Below are 25,478 nucleotides of genomic sequence, written 5' to 3'. Positions count from 1 at the left end.
TTTTGTTGTCTGTAATTTATAGTGGAAGCAAGAACAACAGAAAATGCCTTGTGTGCGTCAGCACACCTACCTGGCCCATAAAACTCAATCTCATAATCATCTTTATTAATAACCTGCTCATGTTGTACTCTATTGACCTATACTGCAACGTACCGCATTGTAGTACTTTTTACTGTACTGTGCCGTGTTGCGCTCCAGCCGTTGCGCTGGGGGGCGGGGCGAAGCGGGGCGGGGCTGCCGCGTGCGGACAAACGTACGCGCGCTGTGAGCTGTGGCGCGAGCGCAATAGTCGCGTCGCACAGTTCCTGTCGTCAAGTTTTTCTGGAGACGGAGCACTTTAATTGTTCCTCCAAGTACACAAACATTGCGAAATTGCGGCTATTTTTAATTTATTGTCATTAATAGAGTTGGTCGTGAACATGGGGTTTGATTCGCTGAGGAAAAGAAGCTCGTTCTCGGTGTTCTGGTGAAGGCTGAGGCGCTGACGCGTCTCGTGTCCGCGCTGAGCGCCGCCTCAGGCTCCATAGGGCTCAGAAGACGGACCTTTTCTTGCCCATTTTCCTGTTTTGCCGTGAGAGGAGATCGGCGGGGAGACACAGGGAGCTGCGTGTGGAAGATGGAGGCGGTTATGGAGAAGGAGTGCAGTGCGCTCGGAGCACTTTTCCACACCGTCATCGGCGACATGAAGGTAAGGAGGTGGAGCGTTAGAACCTGCTGAGGCTGAAGCGCTCAGTAAACGGACCCCAGGAGAACTTTGCTCTTTTTTCCACAGGCACTGTCTTATCACAGTACCGGTGCATTTAAAATGTTCATTTTGTCAAAGGTGGGAAAACACGATGGCATTATCATAATGAATATGTCCGCACGGGCCGGCCTCAGAGACAACTGTTACTGTGTATTTCTCGCCGGTTCTTCTCTCACATTCACCTATTCCGCATCCGTTCTTCACGTACACCTATTTGAATTTCCCCCTTATCTCCCATACTCTTCCGTTATTCCTCCCCTTTCCTTCTTGTCACTTATTTCTTTTATTATTCCTCATCGCCGGTTCCTCTTCCTCGCCTCTCTTATTCATTTTCCTCATATTCTCACTCATTCTTGTTTTATTCTTCAGTAGTAATTTCCTCGTTTCTCATTCTCTATGTTTCTCCTTGTTCCTCTTTCTTTTCTTTTATCCCTCATTCATTAACAAATTATTCATGCTATTTATTTTTTAATATTTGTCCTACTAGTTCCTCTGTCTGGCCTTTGAATGTTTTCCAGTTCGGTGTAGATGTATAGTAGTATTTGATGTTCAAGTCAAGTGGAGGTCCATAATTGTATTAGAAGTAAAATGAGGTCCTGTGTGTGTGGAAGTGTACTTTGGAAAGACAAAATGTGGTTTAAAGGTTACTTTACTGCTCACATACTGCTTGTCTGGGATATACCTCATCATTTTACCATTGATGCTTTAACTGTTTTTGTTTCAGGCTGAGGATTGTAGTGGAGTACTGTGTGTGTGTGTGTGTGTGTGTGTGTGTGTGTGTGTGTGTGTGTGTGAGAAACTAAAGTTAAAGTCAGGTTTCTTCTGGTTCACTTTGCTGCCAGTGGCAATGAACTGCTTAAGTGATATGTAAGGATGGTTCTGTTGTGATCAAAAGCAAGAACGGCTATGGAATTTATCTGACAACAGGATCTATAGCAGCTCTATTAAATCCATTATTTTCACTTTGCTGTCAGATGATACTGGATGAATACATGGATCCCTTTGGGTTAACATCTGGGTAATTTTCCTTAGTATTTGGCTGTAATCTTATAACTTTAATACCTAGTATACTTCTACATTAAGATTAAAAAAAATTGTACATGCTAATTTAATATGTGCCAGTTTGCTAAACTGAGTGACACTATTATTGGTTCAACATATCAGATGAACTTGCATTTCTGCAAATTAGGCGAGTCTTTTGTATCTATTTGCTCGTCCTTTTGTTTTAAAAAAGTGAGTTTTGAATTGTTTTTTTAAATTAAAAAAAATTAAAATGCTAATTGAGACAATTTTTTTTTCACCTCTGTAAAACATCTTTATTCTTCAACATATTTGTTCAGTCCAGATTGTAAGGGAAATATGTTGAAACTGGATACACCAATTTTTCACAAGACTTAACAATTACTAAAACTTCAGTGATTGTATTCCTTTCTAGATAATAGAGAACTTAAGAAATAAGCAAATCTAGAGAGATTTATTTAAGTTAAAATTGAACTTGCAGAGCCATTGTGACATGGAGTGTCACTTGTGTAATTATCTTGTGCAAATTAAATGTAGTGTTAATTGCTACAGATGGCAAGGCCAAAAATGCCTAAATTCATTGATATAATTGGGTTGATTATTCATTGAAGCAGTATCACTGAGATTCATGTGTCTTAACTTTGGAAAGGGACTGGTGATTTTAAAAATGTGTGCACTGTGCCATCTCTGACTCTGGTTTTATCACCTCATCTTCTGTTGAGTTATGGAGCAAAATATTGTCAGGCATTTTTGTCGTCAGCAGTTTCTATGATTAGAATGTGTTTTACGCAACACATTTGATTTAAAAAAAAAAAAAAAAAAATAAAATAAAAATCTAAATTAGAATCTGATTGGTTGTTCTTTTTCAGTTGGTTAGTACATGTTGCCTTTCTGTTTTGCAGTTCTATTTGAGAAGCATTTATTGTCAGGGTTATGTATGCATAACTCCCTGAAGCATTTGGTTGTCTATATAACGTTTCCAGAAGACTTGGGGGTGAGCGACCTGCTCAGTCTGTCTGGTCTTCCTGCTCTTCCTGGGTTTGTTAGACCATCCCAGGCCCCCCTCATTGACAGGTGTTTCCTTGGCTTCCTTGCCAAATGTGTGGTGTTTCCTGTTTTTTGTCAGTCATTTGTGAATGCACTGCTTATATAGGGAGGTAGGTATACATACAGACTATTTAAAAATGTACTTGTTGCAAATGAATGCACTCATAGTGTCTCCAAATAGCCTTCAAGCTTGGGGTTGGTTTCTCAATTATTCAAGTCACCCTTTTAGTCTCCCTGAGCATATGAAACTAGCAGGCAGTTGCAGCATCCTACTCAGGATGCTGCTCTGCTTAAACAGTACCTCAGTTTAAACTGGCTTGTGAGGTAGTGAGTTTTACTGCTGATAGTCTAAGAGAGCAGTATCTTCATCTGACACTATATTTGAGAAGTTTGCTATTTCTGGGGCTATCCGATTATTCCAGTACATTGTTCCTTTTTTTTATGTTTAACTTTTATTTATTTAGCAGACTCTTTTCTACAAAACAACTTCCAATGAACATTATGTAGTGTTCTCAGCCCACATACCTTATTCACCAAGGTGACTTACACTGCTATATACACTACTTACACTGGGTCACTCATCCATACATCAGTGGAATACACTCTCTCTGTCAATCACACACTATGGGTGAAGATGAACAGCATGTCTTTGGACTGTGGTAGGAATCTGGAGGAAACTCACGTAGACTCCACACAGACTGAGCAGGGGTTGAACCCACATCCTCTCTCAGTACCCAGGTGCTGTGAGACAGCAGCTCTACTTGCTGTGCCACCATGCTGCCCACTTTTTTTTTTTTTTTTTTTTTTCCCCCCTCTCTGTTAGTTTAAACCTTGCGCTCTATGGTATCAGTGGTTCTGTAATACAGGTATGTGAGTGTAAATTGTTCATTGCATGGAAAGAAGGGTGGAGATGGCATGACCTGAAGGACCATCCCTTTTTCTCCTCAGAGCAGCTATCCAGTATGGGAGGACTTCATCAGCAAGGCTGGAAAGCTGCAGTCTCAGCTCAGGTAAACTATAACTGCCACACAAGCTTGTCCTCGCTAGTCTGACAAAACCGGGTTCAGTATCTACAAATGATGTAAGCTGGCATGAAACCATTATGGAGCTGCCCTTGACTTAAAGGAACAATCATGCTGAAGTTTGCAACACATTCATTTGTATACCATCTCATTTTGACTTGCCTTGTCACAGACTGATTTAATTCAGCCTGGCACTTGGTTCTATGCAGTGAGTGAACTTTGGCAGATATCTCATTTTGAGTCTACCTTTAATTAATTAAGATGAATGGTCAGATCAGATGCTGCTGTTTTTCCTTAAAATTATTACAGCAAATCACCTATCTGTTTTAGGGCTATTTTATAAGGTCTGGTCTTTGGTCAGTAATGTTTTTCTTGTGTAGATGAGTCAGAATAATATGAGCTGACTTCCATCTCTTAGAGCAGCACAGAAAACTTCCAATGTATTGCACAGGATGTGTTTGTAGAGCAAATCTTTCTATAACCACCCTAAACTGTCATGCATTTTTGATCTTGTGGTAGTGAACTTCAGACTGACCCAGTATCATTTGTTTTGTGCCTGAAACAGATGATTATGGATCTAGATTATAGATTTAGATTTAAAACACAGAAAATATAATTCAAAGGTATGACTGGGAATTTTGCATGTTTGGTGAAAAATGTGTAAGCCTTTTGTGATTCAGAGAGATGTAGTTCATTCTTATTTATCTTAAGGATAAGTTCTTTGTATGGGAATTCTCTTCATAAGCAGGCATTCAGCAATGAATTGCACTTTTATTCCAGGTAAACTTGCTGACCCCTGGCTACCAATGCCTCTGCATTGTTGTGTGACAAACCTGTCCACATTTAGAGCACTGTAAATTGGGAACAACCTCATTACATTCCATTCTCCTTCCCCAAGTTGTGTGGATTAATCTCACACCACCTACTTTCTGCTCATGAGAGCATATAAACCTGGCTCAGTGACTCTGCTGAACTTGGATTTGTCCGCTGGTCAGTACCATTGAATCATTGTAGCGTAACCTGTGATTCTTAAAATGTTTCTCTCTTCAGCTTATTGATATGAAATATTTTCTTAATGTTGCTGGTTTTATCATTTCCTGTGCTAAAATGAATGTGATCCTCAACAGTTATTCAATTAGTTCTTCAGTTTTTTTTATTTAGTTTTTATAGCTGTACTCATTTTTCCCGGTTTCTCTGTTTCTTCTGGCTGCTGTCCCTGGTCAGGGTAGTTATGGTAACTAGCTGAGTAGACAGGCCCAGGCCTTCTTTCCTCAGCAAGTCTCCAATTCCTTTTTGGAGGATCTGCAGCCATTCCCAGATCAGCTGGGAGAGTTAAGATCTCAAGTGTGTCCGGGGACTGCCCTAAGGTCTCCTTCCAGTTAGATGTGCCCTGTATCTCCAATGGGAATTGACCAGAGCGTATTTTTACAACGTATCTAAACCACCCCAGCTGACTGCTTTCAATATGGAGGAGCAGTGGCTCTACTGTGAGGTTTACCCAGATTGCAGAGAATCGTTGTTTAGGCCACATATATGTGCAGACTTGCAATTCACCAACAGGCCATCACTGTGGCAACTTAATATAATAATATAAATACTAATATAATTTGTTTTTTTATAACTAATATAAATACTAACCTGAGTTTAAATTAATTTTAGTGTGAGCTGTCTCCCACTTTCTTGAACTCCGAATGACCACTGCATGTGTACCTGTGTGTGTGTGTTTGTGTGTGAGGTTGAGATTCTGCTTCTCTGACGTCGTCTCCCTTTTCACTATCATTTCAGAGGTATGGTGGCTGCAGCTGCTGCCTTCCTGGATGCTTTCCAGAAAGTGGCAGACCTGGCCACCAGCACACGAGGTGGGTTATGAATGTGTATTTCTGCATATACTTATGTCCATGTTTTACCTTCCTCTTCAACGAATTTTACTGTAAACCGTAATATGCCATGTGATGATGAACATCAAAAAACAAAGTGCTGTTTTTAAAATTTAGATCTGTCTGAATGATTAAAAGTGCAAAGGCTTGGTTTCAGCATCTGTTCTGTGTTCAGTTTTATTGCTGTGAGTTTCTTTGCGTGTGTGTGAGAGAGAGACTGGTCTGTGTATGTTTCCTTATATGAGCATATATGAATGTGAGGATGAAATAGTAAGGGGCAGCAGCCCTATTTTAGTTGCAGGAAGGTGGTACAGGATTTTTTGTCTCATGGACATATCCTGTGACTAGGCCTGAGGGACTCTTTCCCCCCCCCCCCCCTTTTGTTGTCAGCTACAGTAACAAGATAAAGTGAGGTATAATGATCCCTTTAGTTCAGCTCTCCTCATGGTCGATCATAGAGGAGAAGGTTGATTTGGTGGGTAATATTTGGCTAGTTTTGGTCTTTTTGGTTTTCTAGCATAAATTCACCATAATTTGCATGATTTCAGATAGTTTGTTAAACAATTATATTGTAATGGGTTTTCAATAACTTTAACTGCGTTGCAAGCATTACATTTCAAGTGGCTTCATATTTTTACTGTAACGAAACAGCCTTTAACAGTGACAGTGGATGTCATTCATTTGCAAGTGGAAGAGATTTTAATTACAGGCACCTTTCCTCCATTTCATTTCTCCAGTCAGGGGGGAAGAAAACTACTACAGCTTATCTACCTGCATTTGTAATTTGACTAACTTAATCATGGATATGTTTTTTTGTGTGCAGTTATCTGGATATTCTCCAGAAGAGTTTTGTGAAGTGTTGTAATTGATATTTTTTCAATAGAAGGTTCTTTGGTTTCAGCAGCAAGGTACAAGGAAGCTTAAAAAGTTGATTTTAGTTCTTACCAGATGCTACCCATCGTAGATGTGCCCAGATTTTCAAAGGATGTATGGCCACGCTGATGTTAACATCCCCATGTGTCCTGCATGCTTGTACTTGCCTTCACCCCCAACAGCTGTTCTGTACTTTAATAAAGCCTGAAACCTACTTATCGGTGTGTTCTTAAAACAAAGTTAGTGAAGGCCTTTTAGCTTCCCATCCCTAGTTCTATGGAAAGTTACCAATTTTGATGTTCTTTGTACGCTAGAACTGTCTACAGCAGGCCATATATTAGGCACACAAGAAAAAGCATGAAGATGAATACCCTGTGGTGAATAGTTTCGAGTTTCAAGTTTGTCATAGATACAAGTACCGTGTACAAGTATCATGAAATTGTTCTTGAATGCTTCTTCGCAGACTATGAGCAAAAACAATAGAAACGCCACACAGAAAAAAACAAAACGATAAGGATGACAATGAGTAGTGCTAATAACAGTAAATAACGGTAACAATAATAATATACTGAAGATTCAAGAATAGACATCTGCTCCCCAATATCTACATGAGCTCATCACTTGCTACATGCCAACCAGACTTCTATGCTCGTCCACATCCACCCGCTTACTGGTCCCACGCATAAGTGGTCCAAAATTAAAAGCACAAAGGTTTTCAGTTCTGCTTCCCATGTGGTGAAATGACCCCTTTCCCACTTAGAACTGCTGAATCGCTCTCTATATTTAAGAAGGGTTTCAAAACTCACCTTTCTGAATCTCTTCTTCCCTGATTGTCAATGATACGATATAAAGTTGTACATCTTTGTTTAATAACAATTAGTTTAATAATAGAAAAGCCTATATGCAGTTACTCCTGTGATGTCTATTAGCTGATATGGTGGTATGTGACAAGTTAACTGTACTCAAGAATCATGTGTCTGCATCCAAAGTTCTACTTCAGTTGATGCAATTTTGTATTGTTTTCTGAGATTGTTGTTGCTTTGGAGAAGAGTCTGGTGAATAAATAGTGCAAATGTTATGAATCAAAGAATAATTAAAAGTAAATCATAGTAAACAAGTGTAAATAGTAATACAGTAGAGTGAAAAAGGTTTTAAAATAAGTACATTCCAAAAAAGTAATCACTTTCCCAAGTCATATTTAGTGCAGAAGAGCAACAATATTCTGCTAGCAGGACATGTTGAAACACAAAAGTACTTGAGACAGGGTTTGAGAGAAAACAAAACACTCTGAGCATGCATCAAAACATAGGTGGTTTAATTTATTCTTTTTGCCTAAATGCTGTTATTTCTGTTTTGTTATTGCCCTCACAAAGAAATGGGAGGGAACATGAGGCAACAGGTTGGATTTTCATGTAAGCACGCAAAGCATAGAGGCAGGGCTGTGGCATTGCTGAGTTCCTTTGACGTTTGTCTGAAATGAGATGCCACCACCCTTTCCTCTGTCTCCTGTAGCACTGACTGCACTTCTGTGAGTCAGCCTCTTGCAAGTTGAGCTTCTGGGCAAGCGTGGCCTTGTCTGTCACAAGGATTTGTTATTGTTGTGAGGATGTGTTATGCAGACACCCACTGCATGTCATTGTTGACGTCTGTTTGCCCTCGGCTTTGTTCCTGTTTTATGTGCCACAGATGGGGCGTTTCCACACGCGATAGTGTTTTGCTCTTCTCAGAGGATGATTGTACAAGGCAGTGACGTGACTGTTTTCTCTGTTGCTCTGTTTATTCCCCTTTGTGTGTGAGATGAGGGGAGGTTTCAGTTAATTGTGAAACACCTGAGTTATGAATCGATTCAAGGTCATTTCTGCCTGAAAGGGTTTGTTTATTGTCAGGTGTGTCATTTCATACACACAAAGAAAATGTACTAAAATAAATATTAAACTGAGGGGGGCGTGGTGGCGCAGTGGGTTAGACCAGGTCCTGCTCTCCAGTGGGTCTGGGGTTCGAGTCCCGCTTGGGGTGCCTTGCGACGGACTGGCGTCCCGTCCTGGGTGTGTTCCCTCCCCCTCCGGCCTTACGCCCTGTGTTGCCGGGTAGGCTCCGGTTCCCTGTGACCCTGTATGGGACAAGCGGTTCCTAAAGTGTGTGTGTGTGTGTGTGTGTGTGTGTGTGTGTGTGAAAATTAAACAGTTCTTGAATTTTATGAAAAAGCATAATTGCCTGCCACATTGATGCCTTTTTTGGATTTTTTTTTTTTTTTTGGTTATGTCAATATTGATGTATTGCATCCCATTTTTTTTTAAATTACATTCAGATTGTTAAAATATTTTGGTGTACAGTATATTGTGTATGTTGAGGTGTTTGGAACAACAGGAATGGACTTGTGCCACTTACCTTGAGTTTCTAGCGTTTGAGTATTTGGAGATCTTCAGTACAACAAAAGCAGAAGTTTAGATGCCTTCAAAAAATTTTCAGTGGGAACTGTGTAATGTAAACCTGATTTTTATAGTTATGACATTTGGTGTGAATTGCTGCCACTACTAAGAAACACACGCAATGTATAAAAATACAAAATATTGGTGGATTTCCTCAGGGAGGCACATCACTATTCTGCCCTTAAGAACCGATAACTATTTCAAATTTAGTTTTGTTGTATGCAGCAAGTAAACTGGAGAAATGTGAAATAACCCATATCAGTGTCTTTGGATTTGTCGCTTTACATTTCCTTCAGGCAACAGTAATCAGTAATTTGATACAGTGACGTTAAAATGTGTGGTTTTCACTGCAGGGAAGATTATGGAAATTGTGGAATAGCTGACTTGCCTTTGCATGACTGTCTCTTCAGATTTCCACCCTTTGAAATGAAATGTTTGGTAGAGTCATGTATTAACTATAACACCCCAAATTTTAAATTTTGAGCAGATGAAAGAACAGCAGAGTTCTCCCTTAAATCACAGAGATGTATTACTCAGGACTGAGTGTTGCTATGGTGAGAGGGAGTGATGTCATTGGCTCTCAGAGATGCAGTATGTAGCCCCTGCCTGCTTTGGAAACCTTTGTAGCCCGTCCTGTTTCAGCCTTCTGTCATCAGCAACGCGGAGGGAAAAGCTTTGCCAGTGTACGCAGCCAGAACAGAGAAGTCAGGCGCTGATTGGCTGAGTATTCTGTCACCATGGTGCCCCATGCCTGAAAATACCCCCTTTTCATAGCATTTGAATGGTGCAATAGGGGCACTACTGAAGGTTGGGCCCCTTTCTCCAGTCTCTGATAGTAGAGATGTGTAGAACATCCTGCCAGTGGTGATAAAAGGTAATAAACATGCGTGCAAATCAGAAGTCCTTCGCCATCCCATTGTTTAATTCCCTACGGTTATTACATGAGATTATATTAAAGCTGTGGAGGACCTGAGGATTTGGCTTCCTAGTGGGTTTATAAAAACTAGCTGGAGGGAGGCAGGAAGGGGCCAAGGGTGCCTGTTTGGGCACAGCCCACTGAGACAAACCAGCACTACGTGCAGATGTCTGCCCAGGATTTTTCCCACCCTGGACTGTCAGTGTCAACAGACATTAGTGTGCAGTTCTGACAAGAAAGCTGCCGTGAGAGGTATTAAGAACAAATCAGGGTACAGTAAACCATTGGACTACAATGGGTAGAAATCAAATTTCATGAAAATGTAAATAATCAGTGCAGCATCTGTATTACATTTACTTAGCAGATGCTTTTCTCCAAAGCGACTTACAATGGATACTATGCAGTGTTACCAGCCCACACACCTTATTCACCAAGGTGACTTGCATTGCTACATACACTACTTACACTGGATCACTCATCCATACATCAGTGGAACACACTCTCTGTGTCTCTCACACACTATGGCGAACCTGAACAGCATGTCTTTGGACTGTGAGAGGAAACCAGAGCACCTGGAGGAAACCCACACAGACACAGGGAGAACATGCAAACTGCACACAGACTGAGCGGGTGATCGAGCCCATGTTTTCTCGCACCACCCAGGTGCTGTGAGACAGCAGCACTACTTGCTGTGCCATCATGCTGCCATGTAATATTTTAAATAAATTATTGCAGGTCCTCGTTTACATTTACATGACCCCCTAGTATAGATGTATGAGATGTGATAGGTGATTTAACGAGCATGACTACAGTACTCTGCAGGGAGGTATGAAAATGTTTACCTGATTTTCAACTACACTACTGTCTCCAAGTTCTATGAGCCCAAACACGAAGCAGGTGAACACAGGTCAGGGAAAACCTGTTTGTTCTATATAGTCACCGGTGCCCATCCAGTGTAATCATTTGCATTGTGTTGTAACTTCTAAATTCTAACCACTGACTCATCTGTCTTGTTTATGTTGTAGCACTGACACGAATTGAATTCCTCATACTTCAAAAAAATTGTAAACTTTAAAATTCCTGTATTGATATTTTTTTTTTTTTTTTTTTTTTAAAAGAGACAAAATAAACTAAATTGTTCAGTTTTCCACAAAACAATTAACAGCATTTTCATTACGCTTTGAACTAAAATGGTTGTTGGGTGTTCAAATTGTAAGTTTTTTTTTTTTTTTTTTTTTTTTTGTAATCTGGTTTAGACATGGGGGCGCGGTGGCGCAGTGGGTTGGGTCGCAGTCCTGCTCTCTGGTGGGTCTGGGGTTCGAGTCCCGCTTGGAGTGCCTTGCGGCGGACTGGCGTCCCGTCCTGGGTGTGTCCCCCTCCCCCTCCGGCCTTACGCCCTGTGTTACCGGGTAGGCTCCGGTTCCCCGTGACCCTGTATGGGACAAGCGGTTCTGAAAATGTGTGTATGTGTGTGTGTGGTTTAGACATTGGTGAGAACATCTCTGCTTCAGAAAGGAGTGGTGTCTTCTAGTAGAGTTTAACTGGTTTTTATTGCAGATGCTTTTCTCTTAGTGTATAAGTTTACTTTCTCAGGCAGTGCTCAGCTAGCCTCAGCTCAGCACGAAGCTGATTTATTGAATTATTAAATGACACTGCTCTGCAGGCAAAAACATTGAAAGAATCTGTGTTTCTTCAGTCTACAGTACCAACAAGCCTGTGTTCATTTGTGCTCATCAAACAGCATTATTTACCACATTTGTGGAATGAAAGCAGCACCTTGAGTAGAGGGGGAGAAATACAGATAAGAGTTGATGAAAGGAAGATTCGGAGTGCAGCAGGTCACCCACCATGTCTCGGACAAGCCAGCGAGGAATAGCAAACGCACCCTGTCTCTAGATCACCTTGGCAACATGAATTTCCTGACAAGTCATGTTATTCTCATAGTGTTTAGTACACAAAGTTTTTTGTGTGTGTGTGTGTGTTGATCTGACTGGGGATTTTAGCTGGCGACTGTTACTCTAGGTCCTTTACCATTAAAGTCTGTGCAACCAGTGTAACTCTTTTAGGAATAAATAAATGGCCTACTCACTGACGCTTCTTGTGATGATTAACTGTTTTGCCATGTAACTACTTCTTCTGAATAGAAGTGCAAAAATATTGCCTTATTTGCTTCCTTTTTTTCTTACATTTCCAGCAAAAGAACTTTGTTTCCATTCAGGGTGTTCAAATTGAGAAGCAAATAACAGTATATGCATCCAAAATCCATATTCCCATGAAATTTGTTCTCTCATAATTCACTTTTAAGGCAAATAAGTTAAATGTTTCTAATTTTTTCCCTCATAGTTATGTTGAATTTGATTGTTTAGTTAGATTTGTTACGTTTAATTTTCACCACTTTGAAAAGAAGTCATTCACATTTTGCGTTGCTGATGTCACTAATGCCCACTTAAGTATTTAATATCTCTCTGGTATTTAACATGCTGTGAAATGGACACCCTCCTCATAAGTGTAATGAACACCCCCACCTGGCTCAGCATGAGGCTGTCTGTGCCCATGGCTTTGCTCAGCCATCTGCCATGGTAACGGAGCCTCTCTGTCATCCTATCAAAGGACGAGAGCTCACACAGCCTCGTGGTTCAAGAGGCACAGTTAGGAAAGAGGGCATCTCCAGTGAAATCAGTCCCTTGTCCGCAGCCTAGGAGGTTTGGCCTGTTTCCACCCCTTTCAACTTCCTGGTGTCTGTTGGCCTTGTTATAGTGTGTCCAGCTCAGGTGGGTCACCGTGGTCAGAAAGGGGGCTAAGTTATCCCTTTAGTGTCTGTGAATTCAGTCACTGGAGAACAGTACTGATTCAGACTGAAGTATTTGCATACAATCTATGGAATCCTGTGGCCTGGATGGAAAAGGATTTTTCTTTTCTGGAAAATGGCTCTGTCATTTCAGAATGGAAACCAGCTCCTGACTCTAATGTATGTGTTCTGGGATGGATTTGGTTTCTCTGTGGGGAGACTGGCAATTTATTAAATCCCAGTATGCTACCTAAACCGTAAGGCTTTACATTCGAATACAAAACCTTTGCAGTACAAAAGTACAAATTTGCTTAGGCATTTTTGCTTTTTAAAAAAAAAAAAAAACCTCTTAAGTATAACGTTTGGATTTTGCAGTGTTTCTTTTACCTTCCCATTAATTTTTTTTTTTTCCCCAGACGAATTGATGATGTGATTTGGTTCACACTCACAAGAATAATTTTTTTTTGGTGACAGAGCCCTCAAAAACATTCACCAATTATAGTGATTAACAGACTGTGACAGTTACCCCAGGGCACTTCTGAGCTCAGACAGGTGCTGTCATGAGTGCAGATAGCGCAAGGTGACAAGAAAATGCAGTATCTTGTCCACAGTTCCATGGATGTTATCATCCAGCTGAAATTGCAGAAGGCAGGTAGAATATCCCTGTCACTGTCACAAGTAATGCTTGATGAATGGAACAGGTTTCCTTGTGTGGAATACTCTGGATGTGTTCTTCTGGTGTGTTTCTGATGCCTCAAATGTATATGTAATTTGCCTCATACAAAATACGTTTTTAACCCATGTATCCTGCTGAAGCTGTTTGCTTTTTAAGGAAGTGTAAAAATTTCTCATTCTGTTGTCCTTTTTCTCTACAGTGTTGTATACCTTACTGCATTGCTTTATAATATTCCATAACTGCATCTGCTATCTAGCCATGATATACCTTCTTATTGTTAAAAACTTATTTGATGCACAAGGTCAGCAATGGGCAGCAATAATATTTATATTAATTCACAATTCATTGGTTAGGTTCTGTGAAAACCTCAGATAAAACTGATCTGTTACACTTTTGCTCATCCATCCATCCTTTCATCTATTATCAGCTGGTTTAGGTGGTTCAGAACCTATCTCGAAAACATAGGGTGTAAGTCAGAGTACATCTTGGATGGGATGCCAGTCCATTTCAATGTATTATTTATGGGTTAGATTCTATAAAAGCTTTGGATGTAGCATTAAATAAAAGTACTTTGTAAGACTAAAAGATGGATTTTGCATGTTCACCCCGTGTTTGGGTGGGTTTGCTCCAGTTGCTCCGGTTTCCTTCCATAGTCCACCGATAGTATGTGAGTGATAGTGTGTGCCATTGATGTATGGATGAGCAACTCATTGTAAGTAGTGTAACTAGCAGGGTAAGTCACCTTGGTGAATAAGGTGTGTGGACTGATAACGCTACATAGAGTTAATTGGAAGTTGCTTTGGAGAAAAGCGTCCGCTAAATGAATAAATGTAGATGTACTTAAGTCTTACATACTAAAATAAGCTTTTGGTCTTATTTTGTAGTACTTTTTCTAGCTTTGTAGTACATAACTCAAATTAATATGCAGAGCTAGTGTACCATGTACTGTACTGAAATGTAGCCACTTTCTGCTTCCTATTGTGCATTCTGTTGTGTCTATAAATTGATTGTGGGTTCAAGTCTAGTTTTGGTGTGTGAAGCCCTGCATGTATGAGCTATTTTATGTATTGAGTGCAGTTTCATCTGGCAGAAGCCCCTTCAGGCTTGTTCCCTTCTGTTTATCAGTATCCATCCAGGCAAAATAAAATTCCTGCAGTCTAGAAACTTCTGTGGTGATTCCACCTCAACAGCCTGGCTTTGAACTTGACTAAATATGTATTAGGCTTCATCAGTTCAGCTCATTTTGTAGTACAGATGAGTACTATAAAATTAGTGGATGTGACCTACTTCACTCCACCCTTCCACAGGCACATGTGCACATAGCCTAGATTAGAAGTTGATATGAAATAAGACTATGAAATCTGGGAGATTCAGTACCCATTTTTGTATGCAGAGCTTCATGTAAAATTTCAGAGATGGTGGTCAGGTTCCTTTTTTTTGCATCTACTCCTTTGTACCACAGGGAAACCACCTGAAGCATTACATTTAATAAAAACTAATTAAAGGACTGCTGCAAAGCAGTTTAATTTCAAAGACTATAAAATGAAGAAAAAACTAACATAAGATTTAAAAAAAAAAAAAAAAAAAAACCATTGATTCAGCTTCTAAGGCCAATCTTTTTTTTTTTTTTCTTTCTCATGGGTCCAGAACTTAAGTTTCAATAAACCTTACAATCGCTAAACTTTTAATTCCATTCAGTGGCCAGGTTAGTTCTGATAAAACAACTGGAACTCTTACTGTTGCAATGTAGTTAAGTTGCAAAATATGAGATACCCTCGTGTTGTTAATGATGGTCAGGGTTGCAGTGGACTGTAAAGTATGAATGTATTTTCAGTGAGGGGGTGCGGTGTGTTGCCGGGTAGGCTCCGGTTCCCCGTGACCCCATCAGGGACAAGCGGTTCTGAAAATGTGTGTGTGTGTGTGTGTGTGTAAACCTTACAATTGTGGTGCAGATTTTTAATAGAAGATCTATGTCTCCAAGTTTCCTGTGTGTATTTTCAGAGGGAACTCTAAGATGTGTTTTTAAAGAAAATCTAGTGTATGTTTTCTTGCCTTGGTCTATTTTTCATGTATAAAATACAAAATGCTGAAATTAAGGTGATTGATTTATTGGTGTGACACTTCAGAGCATGTAGGAAAATGACAGTTGCAATAAGTTATTAAAGTTGTCATTAAATAAAGCAGCAAATGTGTCCTGGCAGTATTGGGTGAGAACAATGCTCAAACTCTACATGGTCCCAACTCTTCACTTCTTGCCAAGGGTTGCACTGCAGTGTCACCACCCATCTGCTCAAGTAAAAGGTCAAGTGATCTCAGATGCAATGATGGACGAATGAGTACATGTTCTCCTGATGTTAAAGACCTGGCCAAAACCCCATTTTAACTGCCACATTCTTGCCAATTTCTCAGCTAACATTTTAAATCTCGATGTTCTCAAAAAAAAGCATGTTATAGTCAACACAACATATACTTTACTGCACATGATGTACGTATTATATTGAGTCTGACTGAAGTGAATCTAAGAACTGTATCTCTTATTATTTTGCAGACATGTGAACGGAGTTAAACAATGTAATCTAAAGGGACTACTACAGTGGTATATTTGCTTGTTTATGCAATTGCATATTTTTACTGATGCAGTTTGGATTGTTAGACCTTAATTTAAGGGTCAGGAGGCTTGAGCTTTTGGGTTATGTACAAATCTTATCAGTCTGTTAAGGGTTCAAATTTGCATTACATTTATCAGGATTTAGCCACTTTAACTTCATACTTCACTCACTGCAGCACTGTATGTCTGTTCTGAGCTTCATTACATTGCACAGAAGTTCTGCAAAACTGAGGTTGGGGTCCTGTTCTGGCCAGTGCATTGTTGAAGTATTGCTAGGTTCCACCCATGTGTCCAAAATCCCAAATTCCCATGTTTCTGAAGTCAGAGAGGTGTCCCATTACTCTTAGTTGTGTGGTGTATGATACAAAGTTTATTACAGGACAAGGGGAAATGTGGTGTTTTTTTTTTTTTTGGCTATTATTTTGGTCCTTACCAATTTCTCTGTTCCCTATACAAGAGGATTTTCCTCTATTGTTAGGTTCCTGCTGGACCTGTATGGGTTGTTAAACAGACATGTCTCACAGTCAGAAGAATACAGAATAAGACCATTTGCTGCGGCTGTCAAGAGAGGTCGTGTCGCACTGAATCACTCTTAGATGTGGCTGCAGATTCTCCTTCCTGCTCCATCTCTAATTCACGTCTGCAGACCAGGAATGACAGGGCTCCTTTTGCAGGGAGCTGCTTTCTAAAGATACCATGAATTATGGAGTTCCGGGTAATAGTGGGAGTTTTGGAGTTCTTCTAGCCAGAGGACAGTGCTATAGAAGTCAAACAAACTTCTAGTTGAGTGCAAGTGTCTGTGTGCTGTCAAAGAACATCACCTTATGGTCACACGCTGTACTTTCTGGATAAGTAGGAGCCTCCCTAATTGAAATGCCTTCTAAACAGCAGAACTGCAGAAGTTGTGGTGGGTAGTTGGTACAAAGGGACTTTTAGTACACAGAGCATATAGACCATCCTGTTTCCTATTCACTTAATCTCTTAGCTTTTGTTAACTGGTTCTCCATTAATTAGCGCATTCTTTAAATAGGCCTATGACATAAAAGTGCTTATGGCATAAATTAAAGTAGATCTTATGAATGTTAGAATTACTGTATCATAGTACAACAAAAGGTAGAACTGTGGTATTCAGCAGACTGTCAATATTAGTTTTTCTTAGTTTTTTTGGTCTGATTTGAACCAATTAGAACAATTGAATAGTTTTCAGAAGTTATTTACTCTGCACCCGTTGACCTTGTTGTATGGTGCAATGTAAGAATGTGAGATTAAAATAGACCTTGGGATCAAGCAGAAGTGTGATGTTGGGGAGACAGTTGGTGACAGGCAATAGAGAGGAGGCAGCTGTCAAGTCCATAATCATGTGATTGACTCAATCAGTTTTTTCTGTGAAGATAATCTCCCAACATCTTTCATGTGAGACATTCCAACGGCATTAGACAAAAGTGTATAACAAACTTATGGCTCTATGGTGTGAAGCCAAAATGTAGTATTTAATACCATCCGCATACGTGAAACAACTCTTAAATAACTCAGACGATTGAACAGCTGATGGAAGGTAATGAGCTGTTGTGCCTGTCTCTAGACCTGTCTTCCCCAGCAGCCGATAGCAACTGGAGAAGATCACTTTCTACAGCATTTTGCGCTGTGATGAGTCTGAGCAGCCTGAAACAGATACTGAGCTAACCGTAACATCCTGAAGAGAATAAACAGCTGTATGTAGATGACAGCAGAGGCAGTGACATTACACTCTGTCTGAGTCAGCATGTAGTCTTCAGCATCTCAACAAATGCCCTGCCCTAACCTGATGAACCCTTCAGTTAGTCTACAGGGTCTTTCCCAATGGTTCACAGTTTGCTTAGGGTCTAGTCTGCCTTCTTTCCAGGTCCTCGGGATTCATCTCTGTGCTTTTCATGGTCTCCAAGTTTCCACCCAGTGCTCCATCCAGTCTGCTCATTTAGTCTTTTTTGAGTGCCCAGAAGGGGGGGGGCATGGGGGCGCGGTTGTGCAGCGGGTTTAGCTGGGGCCTGCTCTATGGCGGGTGGGGGTTCCAGTCCTGCTTGGGGTGGCTTGTGGGGGACTGGCGTTCCGTCCGGGATGTGGCCCCTCCCCCTTTAGCCTTGCACCCTGTGTTGCCAGGTTACGCTCCAGCTTGCCGTGACCCCTCGCGGGACAAGCGGTTGTAGACTGTGTGGTGTGTGTGTGTGTGTGTGTGTGTGTGTGTGTGTGTGTGTGTGTGTGTGTGTGTGTGCGTGCTTATGAGTGCCCAGATTTCCAGCCTGCCCTATGGTTCATATGGTATTCTTTAATATGGCTTTTTAATATATATATATACACACACACACCCACCTATATCTATTTAAACTGCTCACAAACCTCTGTACGACTCTGGTTGGTGAAGAGTTTAGAGGTTTTGAAGGATTAAAACAGGTTGCTGCGACTCTTCAATCTCACCATCAGGCAATTCAGAATCTGTGACCCCGACCTTGATTGTCACCATTACTTAGTTCCCCTGCTCACTTGCTTGCTGTGGAATGGCAGCAGTGACAGGTTCTTCTCTGTGTCTAGCATGTTCCATGAACATCATCCAGGTCTTCTCTTCCAGATCAGCTTTGGTTAAGGATGCATTTTTCACCCCAAAAAGTCATTTCAGTTACCTAAACCTTTGGAAATGATGTAAGGGAACCTCCACGCAACACAAAATCACAACGATGTACATTTCATTTACATTTAATTCATTTTCCAGAGGCTTTTATCCAAAGTGACGTACACCCACACACACACATTTTCAGAACCGCTCGTCCCATACGGGGTCACGGGGAACCGGAGCCTACCCGGCAACACAGGGCGTAAGGCCAGAGGGGGAGGGGACACACCCAGGACGGGACGCCAATCCGTCGCAAGGCACCCCAAGCGAGACTCAAACCCCAGACCCACCGGACAGCAGGACCGTGGTCCAACCCACTGCGCCACCGCACCCCCTTCAAAGTGACGTACATCTCATAGAAAATACAATTTGTGCATTACCTTAGGAGAAAGAGACATAGCTGCAAATGTGTAACTCTTAAGTACAGTTAGTTTCCTTCACCATATGCACCAATGTTTATCACACAAGTAGCTGCATAAAACTTTACCAGAGTATTGATGATTCCTAATCACCTTCCGGGAGTTTTTTTTTTTTTTGAGATGCATATAAACATTTACGTTACATTCCAGGAGTACCTGAGTAAAGAACTGATCTGACTATGATCATGAGCATTTATACCTTAAATGAACTTAAGAAGTCATAGGCAAAGTGAGTCTAGAAGAGGTGAGTTTTAAGACATTTTTTAAATGTGGATAAAGATTCAGCAGTTCTGAGTGAGAGAGGGATGTTGTTCCACCACAATGGAGCCAAAACCAAGAACCTCCATGCTTTACCTTTCATGCAGGAGACCACCAAATGGGCAGGTGTGGAGGAGCGTGGCAGTCTGGTTGACATGTAGCAAATGATCATGTCTTAGAACTGCTCCAAGCTATTTACATTGATGCATTTGTAGGCCATAACCAGGGTCTTGAATTTGATCCGGGCAGCTACAGGAAGCCAGTGCAGAGAAACGAGTAGAGGAGATACATGGGAGTGTTTTGGAAAGTCAAACACAACTCGTGCAGCAGCGTTCTTTATCAGCTGTAGAGGTTTGATGGCAGTAGCACGAAGGCCAGACAGTAGAAAGTTGCAGTATCCAGATGGGATGTCACCATTGCCTGGACAAGTAGTTGGGCAGAGTCTGTTGTGAGGTAAGGGCGGATCCTGCGGATGTTATGCAGGACGTACAGTATCTGCAGGTCTAGATTGAAAGAAAGACTTGAGTCAGTCATCACTCCCAGACTCTTAGCTGAGGAGGTAGGTAAAATGAGTGAGTTGTCCAGTTTGATCAAGAGATCATGACAGGAAGACGAGCCAGCTGAGAGGTGAAGGATCTTTGTTTTGGAGCGGTTGAGTTGGTGGTGATCAGACATCCAATGATGTAGCTCACAGATGTGCATTACCAGACTGATAGTTACTGAGAGTTGTGCATTAGACTTTAAAAATCACTCTTTCTGCAGTAAGTTTTGTGTGACAGGGCAGCAAATTGGGGGTGATTGGGTGTTCAGAATGGATTTTAACATTTTTATTTACCATGTTTAATTCATATACTATTTACATTTGGCTTACATGTTTCTCAGAAGCAACTTACAGTGGTAAGGTACCTGGAATTATTTACCCATTTATACAGCTGGGTAATTTTACTGAAGTAATTTCAGGGTAATTACCTTGCTCAAAGGGTACTACAGCTGGAGGTGGGATTCAAATCTGTGACCTGTGAGTCGAAAGGAAGCAGCTCTAACCACTGTAGTACTTGCTGCCCCTCCTGCTCCCACTCCCTACTACAAGCTACAATCAAGCCGTTCACATGTACAAAGGACACCAGAACCATATGTTTCTTTTGAGTTATGAAAACAAATGTTAAATTTCTCCTTCAATGTCAGAGTGACATTGGCTTAATGAGCCTGTATACTGGTACTATTGGTGGGCAGTGTGACTTTACTCATTACCCACAAGTCTCTTGTTCTTGAAGAATTAAGGTTCAGACTGACTTGTGCCTCCCTTTTCAGTTTAATTTGGAACTGTTCACTAAAAATCTAGTCTTAAAATTAGATATATCCCTTCCTGTGCTGCAGTTAGCCCATGAACTCATCCGTCAGTGTGTGCACCTGAATTCCTTGCAAGACAGCACCTACTAAAAGTGGAGTTCTTTCCTTCCTAGTGATAGCTCTGGAAAGATTACAGCATGGAAAAGCTAGCTAGAAAATGAATACAGAGTCCTTAAACCCAAGGATGGGTCCAGATCAGGTGTCGATTATGAAGTTTCCTGCTTTCATCGCCTTTGCCATCTTGCTCGGAGGCTTCCAACACCGTGCAGAATGATGAGGGGTGGGGGGAGAGGGAGAGACTGCTCCTAGACACTTCCATCACAGCTATTTAAAGTGTGCACTCCCCATAAATCAACCCTTCAAGAGGGATCCAGGCAAACAACCTGCAGTGCCAGGGATATTTATAGGTTTGATTGGGGGTCAGTGGGTTTAAGTCTTTCACTTGAGAGACATCTTTAGATAGGAGACAGCAGGAAAACAAAGAGTGTTTGTGAGTGGGGAAACAGTGAAGCGTGGAACTACAGTCTTAATGTTTAATGTGTTTAGGAACTCCTTGGTTTGTCCAATCTTTTGTTTTATCTGCAACTCTCACCAGCAATTTTGCTGCCAAGGGTAGTACAGCGCACAACTGAGAATGTTTCCTTCCAAATAATAGCTTAAAATGAAGAGCAGCCTTTTGTGAGCTTGAGAGGTGCTTAGGGGAGGAAAAGCAAAGACTTTAATGTAGCTGTTAGTGTGATAATGAGAAAGCTGTTGCCATAGAAACAAGTAAGCATTGTTGCTCACTGAAGCGCTCCTGCTCCATACTCCTGTTCTGCTTCTTTGCAAGATCCCACTTTGCTAAGACTAGTGAATTTGCAGCACCTAAAGTAAAAGTCAAGGTCAGAGTGTCAGCCTGGGTATTGGGGCTGCCAAGTATGAAGTTGAGAGGAGTAAACAACCACAGAGTTAATTCAGCTTAGAATGGCACAGAATGGAACAGGTAGTGCTGACAGATACATGTAACCTTCTCTTCATGCCTTTGAGACTGACTTTTCTTCAGACCATGAAAACATAATCATGAAGTCAAAAGGAGCTTTGGACTGAGAACTAAAATTTTAATGTTAGATTTGTGATGTAAGGCTTTATCGTTCACCTTTAGTGATTTACCTTTTTTCTGCACAGTTTACTGGATTTCATTATCATATCTGTAAAAATGTTAATCCAATATGAAATAAAATTTTATCAGTTGATTGGTAAATATCTACAGAATTTACATATAGTAGCAATGTTTCAGTGCAAGCTACCTCAGTAGCATCCTAGTCATTTTACAGAATAAAATACATTGGGGTGAATTCTATGTATTTTTCTAAAGATGAAAATAAGTGCATGTCACACTTTTTTTTTTTTTTTTTTTTTTTCTCTCCACATACAGTAGTTCACCTTCATAAAATGTTTTGATTGAAGTAGGTGGCACAGCTCACAGCGAGTAGCGTTCCTGTATCAACACTTGGGTGGTGCGAGAGAATGTGGGTTTGATTCCCGCTCAGTCTGTGTGGAGTTTGCATGTTCTCCCTGTGTCTGTGTGGGTTTCCTCCGGGTGCTCTGGTTTCCTTCTACAGTCCAAAGACATGCCGTTCAGGTTCACCCATGGTGTTTGAGTGACAGACAGAGAGAGAGAGTGTGTTCCACTGATGTATGGATGAGTGACCCATTGTAAGTAGTGTATCTAGCAGTGTAAGTCACCGTGGTAAATAAGGTGCGTGGGCTGATTACATAGAGTTCACTGGAAGTCTCTTTGGAGAAAAGGGTCTGCTAAATAAATGAATGGAAATGTAAGTGCAGATCCAGTTTCCTTTCTTTTCATAGAGCTGATAAAAATGATTCCTGTCGACTTGTTTTTTGATAAAAAGTTCACGCTCACTTTTGTCTCAAGCTAGTTCACTTTCATCAGAACCAGATGTCACAATGAACCTAATTGAGCACAGACCCAATATTGAAATAGCATCAGAAGAGCAGCAAGAAACCCCAATCAAGTCCATAAGAAGGGCTGTTCCTGGTTGCAGTACCCCTCAAAAGCCCACTTCTCAAAAACCACTTGTGGACCAGATTAGTCTTAAAGCCTTCAAATGCTGGGATTAGAAGAGACTTGGACTATAAATGAGAAAGTGTATAAAGAGGAGAAGCAAAAGAAAAGAAGAGGTGGGTGAAATACAGGTGAGACTGAATGTTCAATAAGAGAAGAAGCAGAAAGGCTAAAAACTGCGTTTGCCTTCCCTGCCGAGGCTCCAGAAAAAATGATGTTGCTGTAGATTAATAGTTGGTTTTCACCGCAGCGCCATACCAGTTATTGAAATGTAAAGTCCCTTTATTTGCCCGCTGTAGCCCAGGCCAGAATTTAGCAGTCAGACAGAGTTCAGCTTTAACTGCCACAACGTTTTACTTTTATTTCAGTAGCCTTCTAAAAGTGAAGTCTGTGGTTTACCACACCAGCCCTGACCCCTTTGGATTATGCAGAACATAATCAATGCCAAAGTTAACAGAATAGGAAGGGATGTTCATATACAGAGCTGTTTTTATAGTTGTTGGATAACCAAGAAAGAGGTGACTGTTGGAGAACAGAATACTCCTTTTTTTTTTTTTTTTTCCCTCTCAGTGGACATGTCTCTCCAGAAAAGCAGAGTGTGTTAGCTTTACTGTGAATTTTTGGGACAAAGCACAGACTGACTCTGCTCTCTCAATCCATACAGTGTAGTTCTTTTTTGACAATAAAATTAAATGTTGCTCAGTTTAAAGTGAACTAACATAAGCAATTGACGATATTGCTGCTTGCGTTGTTACGGCCAGTGACGATGTGGAGTCCCGTGGCCTGTCCCTTAGTGGTGACTTACTGTGTTTTCGAATTTTGCTCATTTGCTGCACCTGACCTGCATGAGTTTGTCCACACTTCCACTGAGCTTGACGCAGTAAGACAAGGACCTTCGCACATCCCTATTCATACCATGGATGCTTTTGTCAGTATGAGAAAGAACCTCTGCTTCAGGACTACAACAGAATGTCAGTAGCCCCATGGAGCAGCCAGGCAGTTTGGTGAAATGGGACCGTCCCACTGAGGAGTGTAAGTGTTTGCAGGAGAACAATGACCCAGGAAGGGGGTCTCTGTCACGGGGATAATATGACTGGATATTCAGCTGAGGTTTGTACAGCTGCTAGAGAGAATTAGGATGGGAACAGTGGATTGTACCTCAGGGAGGACCAGGGTCTTTGTAGAGCTATCACTGAAAGAATTTTTGAAATATGTTTTGGCACTTCAGCACCCCCCCATACTTCCCTGTGCCATTTTTTTTCCCCCGTCTGGGAGATGAGGTCATAAGTTTTGTTTTGTCCACACCAAAGCCTCACATTAAGATAGTAGATGCTTGCTGCTCCTGTGTCCAGAGACAACTTTGTGTGCGTGTGTGTTTGTGTATGTGCGTGAGACAGAATAATGTCAGCGCTCTCTTGTTTTAGGGGGCACCAGAGACATTGGCTCCGCGCTCACCAGGATGTGCATGCGTCACAGGAGCATCGAGGCCCGGCTGCGGCAGCTGTCTTCGTGAGTTCACGTCTAACCTTCCCTCATCAAACCTGAGATTCTCCTCTCATCAGTAATGTTATACATGCATACAGCAGAATCTGGAAAATTCTGTTTGTGAAATTTTGCCTTTATGTTTATTTTCAAATTACTATTTATAAATCCAAATTAGGACTTTGTTTTGAAGAAGGCAACAAATGAACTGTTGCACTTGGATGATTTGAGTCTACTTGGACAAAAGTCTCAGTTTACCAAGGATGGGTGATTCCCTCCTGTTTTGTAAGGGATTTCTGTGTTTTCTGCTATGTTGTAACTCATAGGAATTCTTATTAAATCAAGAGGTTCAGCAGCCTGAGCACAAACAGAGTTTACCACTAGTGGCCATAATAAATCTGAAGTTAAGTATGACTTAAGTTCAAGCATTTATTAATATTGCTGTGGGCTAAAACATAATGATTATCTCAGTCCCACAGGAACATCTCGTTGTATCACGTTTTCTCCAAAAGTTCTTTTACCTAAAATAATACAGTAGCATTTACCACCAAAGTACACGTCTGTGTCTAGCACATCTATAAATCATTGAACCTGCATTGATTCATTTGTATATTCTATTATTTGCTTTTTTTTTTTTTTTTTTTTTTTTTAACCCCTCTGCATTTAATTCTCTTCTGAAGGGTTTTTATCGATAGTTTGATCAACCCCCTGCAAGAACAGATGGAGGAGTGGAAGAAGGGGGTGAATACTTTGGACAAGGACCATGCAAAGGGTCAGTGTGTTTCAATTAGAGGAGAGGCAGATATAAATATAGAGACGGGGATACAGAGAGTCAATGGGTATTTCATGCTGACATTCCCTTTAGCAAAAGAACAGTTTTCAGAAAATCTATAACATGACATTTTTCTTCTATAGATTACAAAAAAGCAAGACAGGAGATCAAGAAGCGATCCTTGGATACACTGAAACTTCAGAAAAAGGCAAAGAAAGGTAATCTGGCACCAAGACCTTGTGAATGAACACACTGTAGTCCATCTACATGGCTGTGACCACTGGCTGTGACTGGACTTCACCAATTACGTAATTGATCTAAGTGGGTTTATAAGTAACTATTTACACCAAACTACACTTCCCTGCTGAGCTGGCAGCATTTAAAGCTTATTATAGTTTCTCCATTTATACAGTTTTGTAACCCATTCCTCCCATAACAGGGTTGATTTGTTGCATGAAAGTATCCAGAAAGGCAAATTCCTGTTGTC

At 40.9% G+C, this 25,478-nt stretch overlaps 1 protein-coding gene across 7 annotated transcripts in view; it reads left to right on the top strand.

Annotated features, from left to right (window-relative positions):
- The first annotated feature begins 223 nt into the window (after positions 1-223).
- Positions 224-25,478, top strand: part of LOC108919309 (protein MTSS 1-like) — a 37,113-nt gene continuing 11,858 nt past the window's right edge. For 6 of the 7 annotated variants that reach the window (XM_018727217.2, XM_018727212.2, XM_018727215.2 and 3 more), the window contains exons 1-6: positions 224-688; positions 3,761-3,822; positions 5,620-5,693; positions 24,162-24,246; positions 24,900-24,991; positions 25,135-25,209. In XM_018727217.2, the coding sequence (XP_018582733.1) occupies positions 617-688; positions 3,761-3,822; positions 5,620-5,693; positions 24,162-24,246; positions 24,900-24,991; positions 25,135-25,209 (460 nt within the window). In that variant the 5' untranslated portion in view covers positions 224-616. The remainder of the gene's footprint in view (positions 689-3,760; positions 3,823-5,619; positions 5,694-24,161; positions 24,247-24,899; positions 24,992-25,134; positions 25,210-25,478) is intronic. The other variant, XM_018727214.1, reaches the window with a different exon arrangement.

Source organism: Scleropages formosus, chromosome 23 (assembly GCF_900964775.1).
Source record: "Scleropages formosus chromosome 23, fSclFor1.1, whole genome shotgun sequence".
In the NCBI taxonomy this organism is placed as follows: domain Eukaryota; kingdom Metazoa; phylum Chordata; class Actinopteri; order Osteoglossiformes; family Osteoglossidae; genus Scleropages; species Scleropages formosus.
This window is presented reverse-complemented; position numbering and strand designations above follow the sequence as displayed.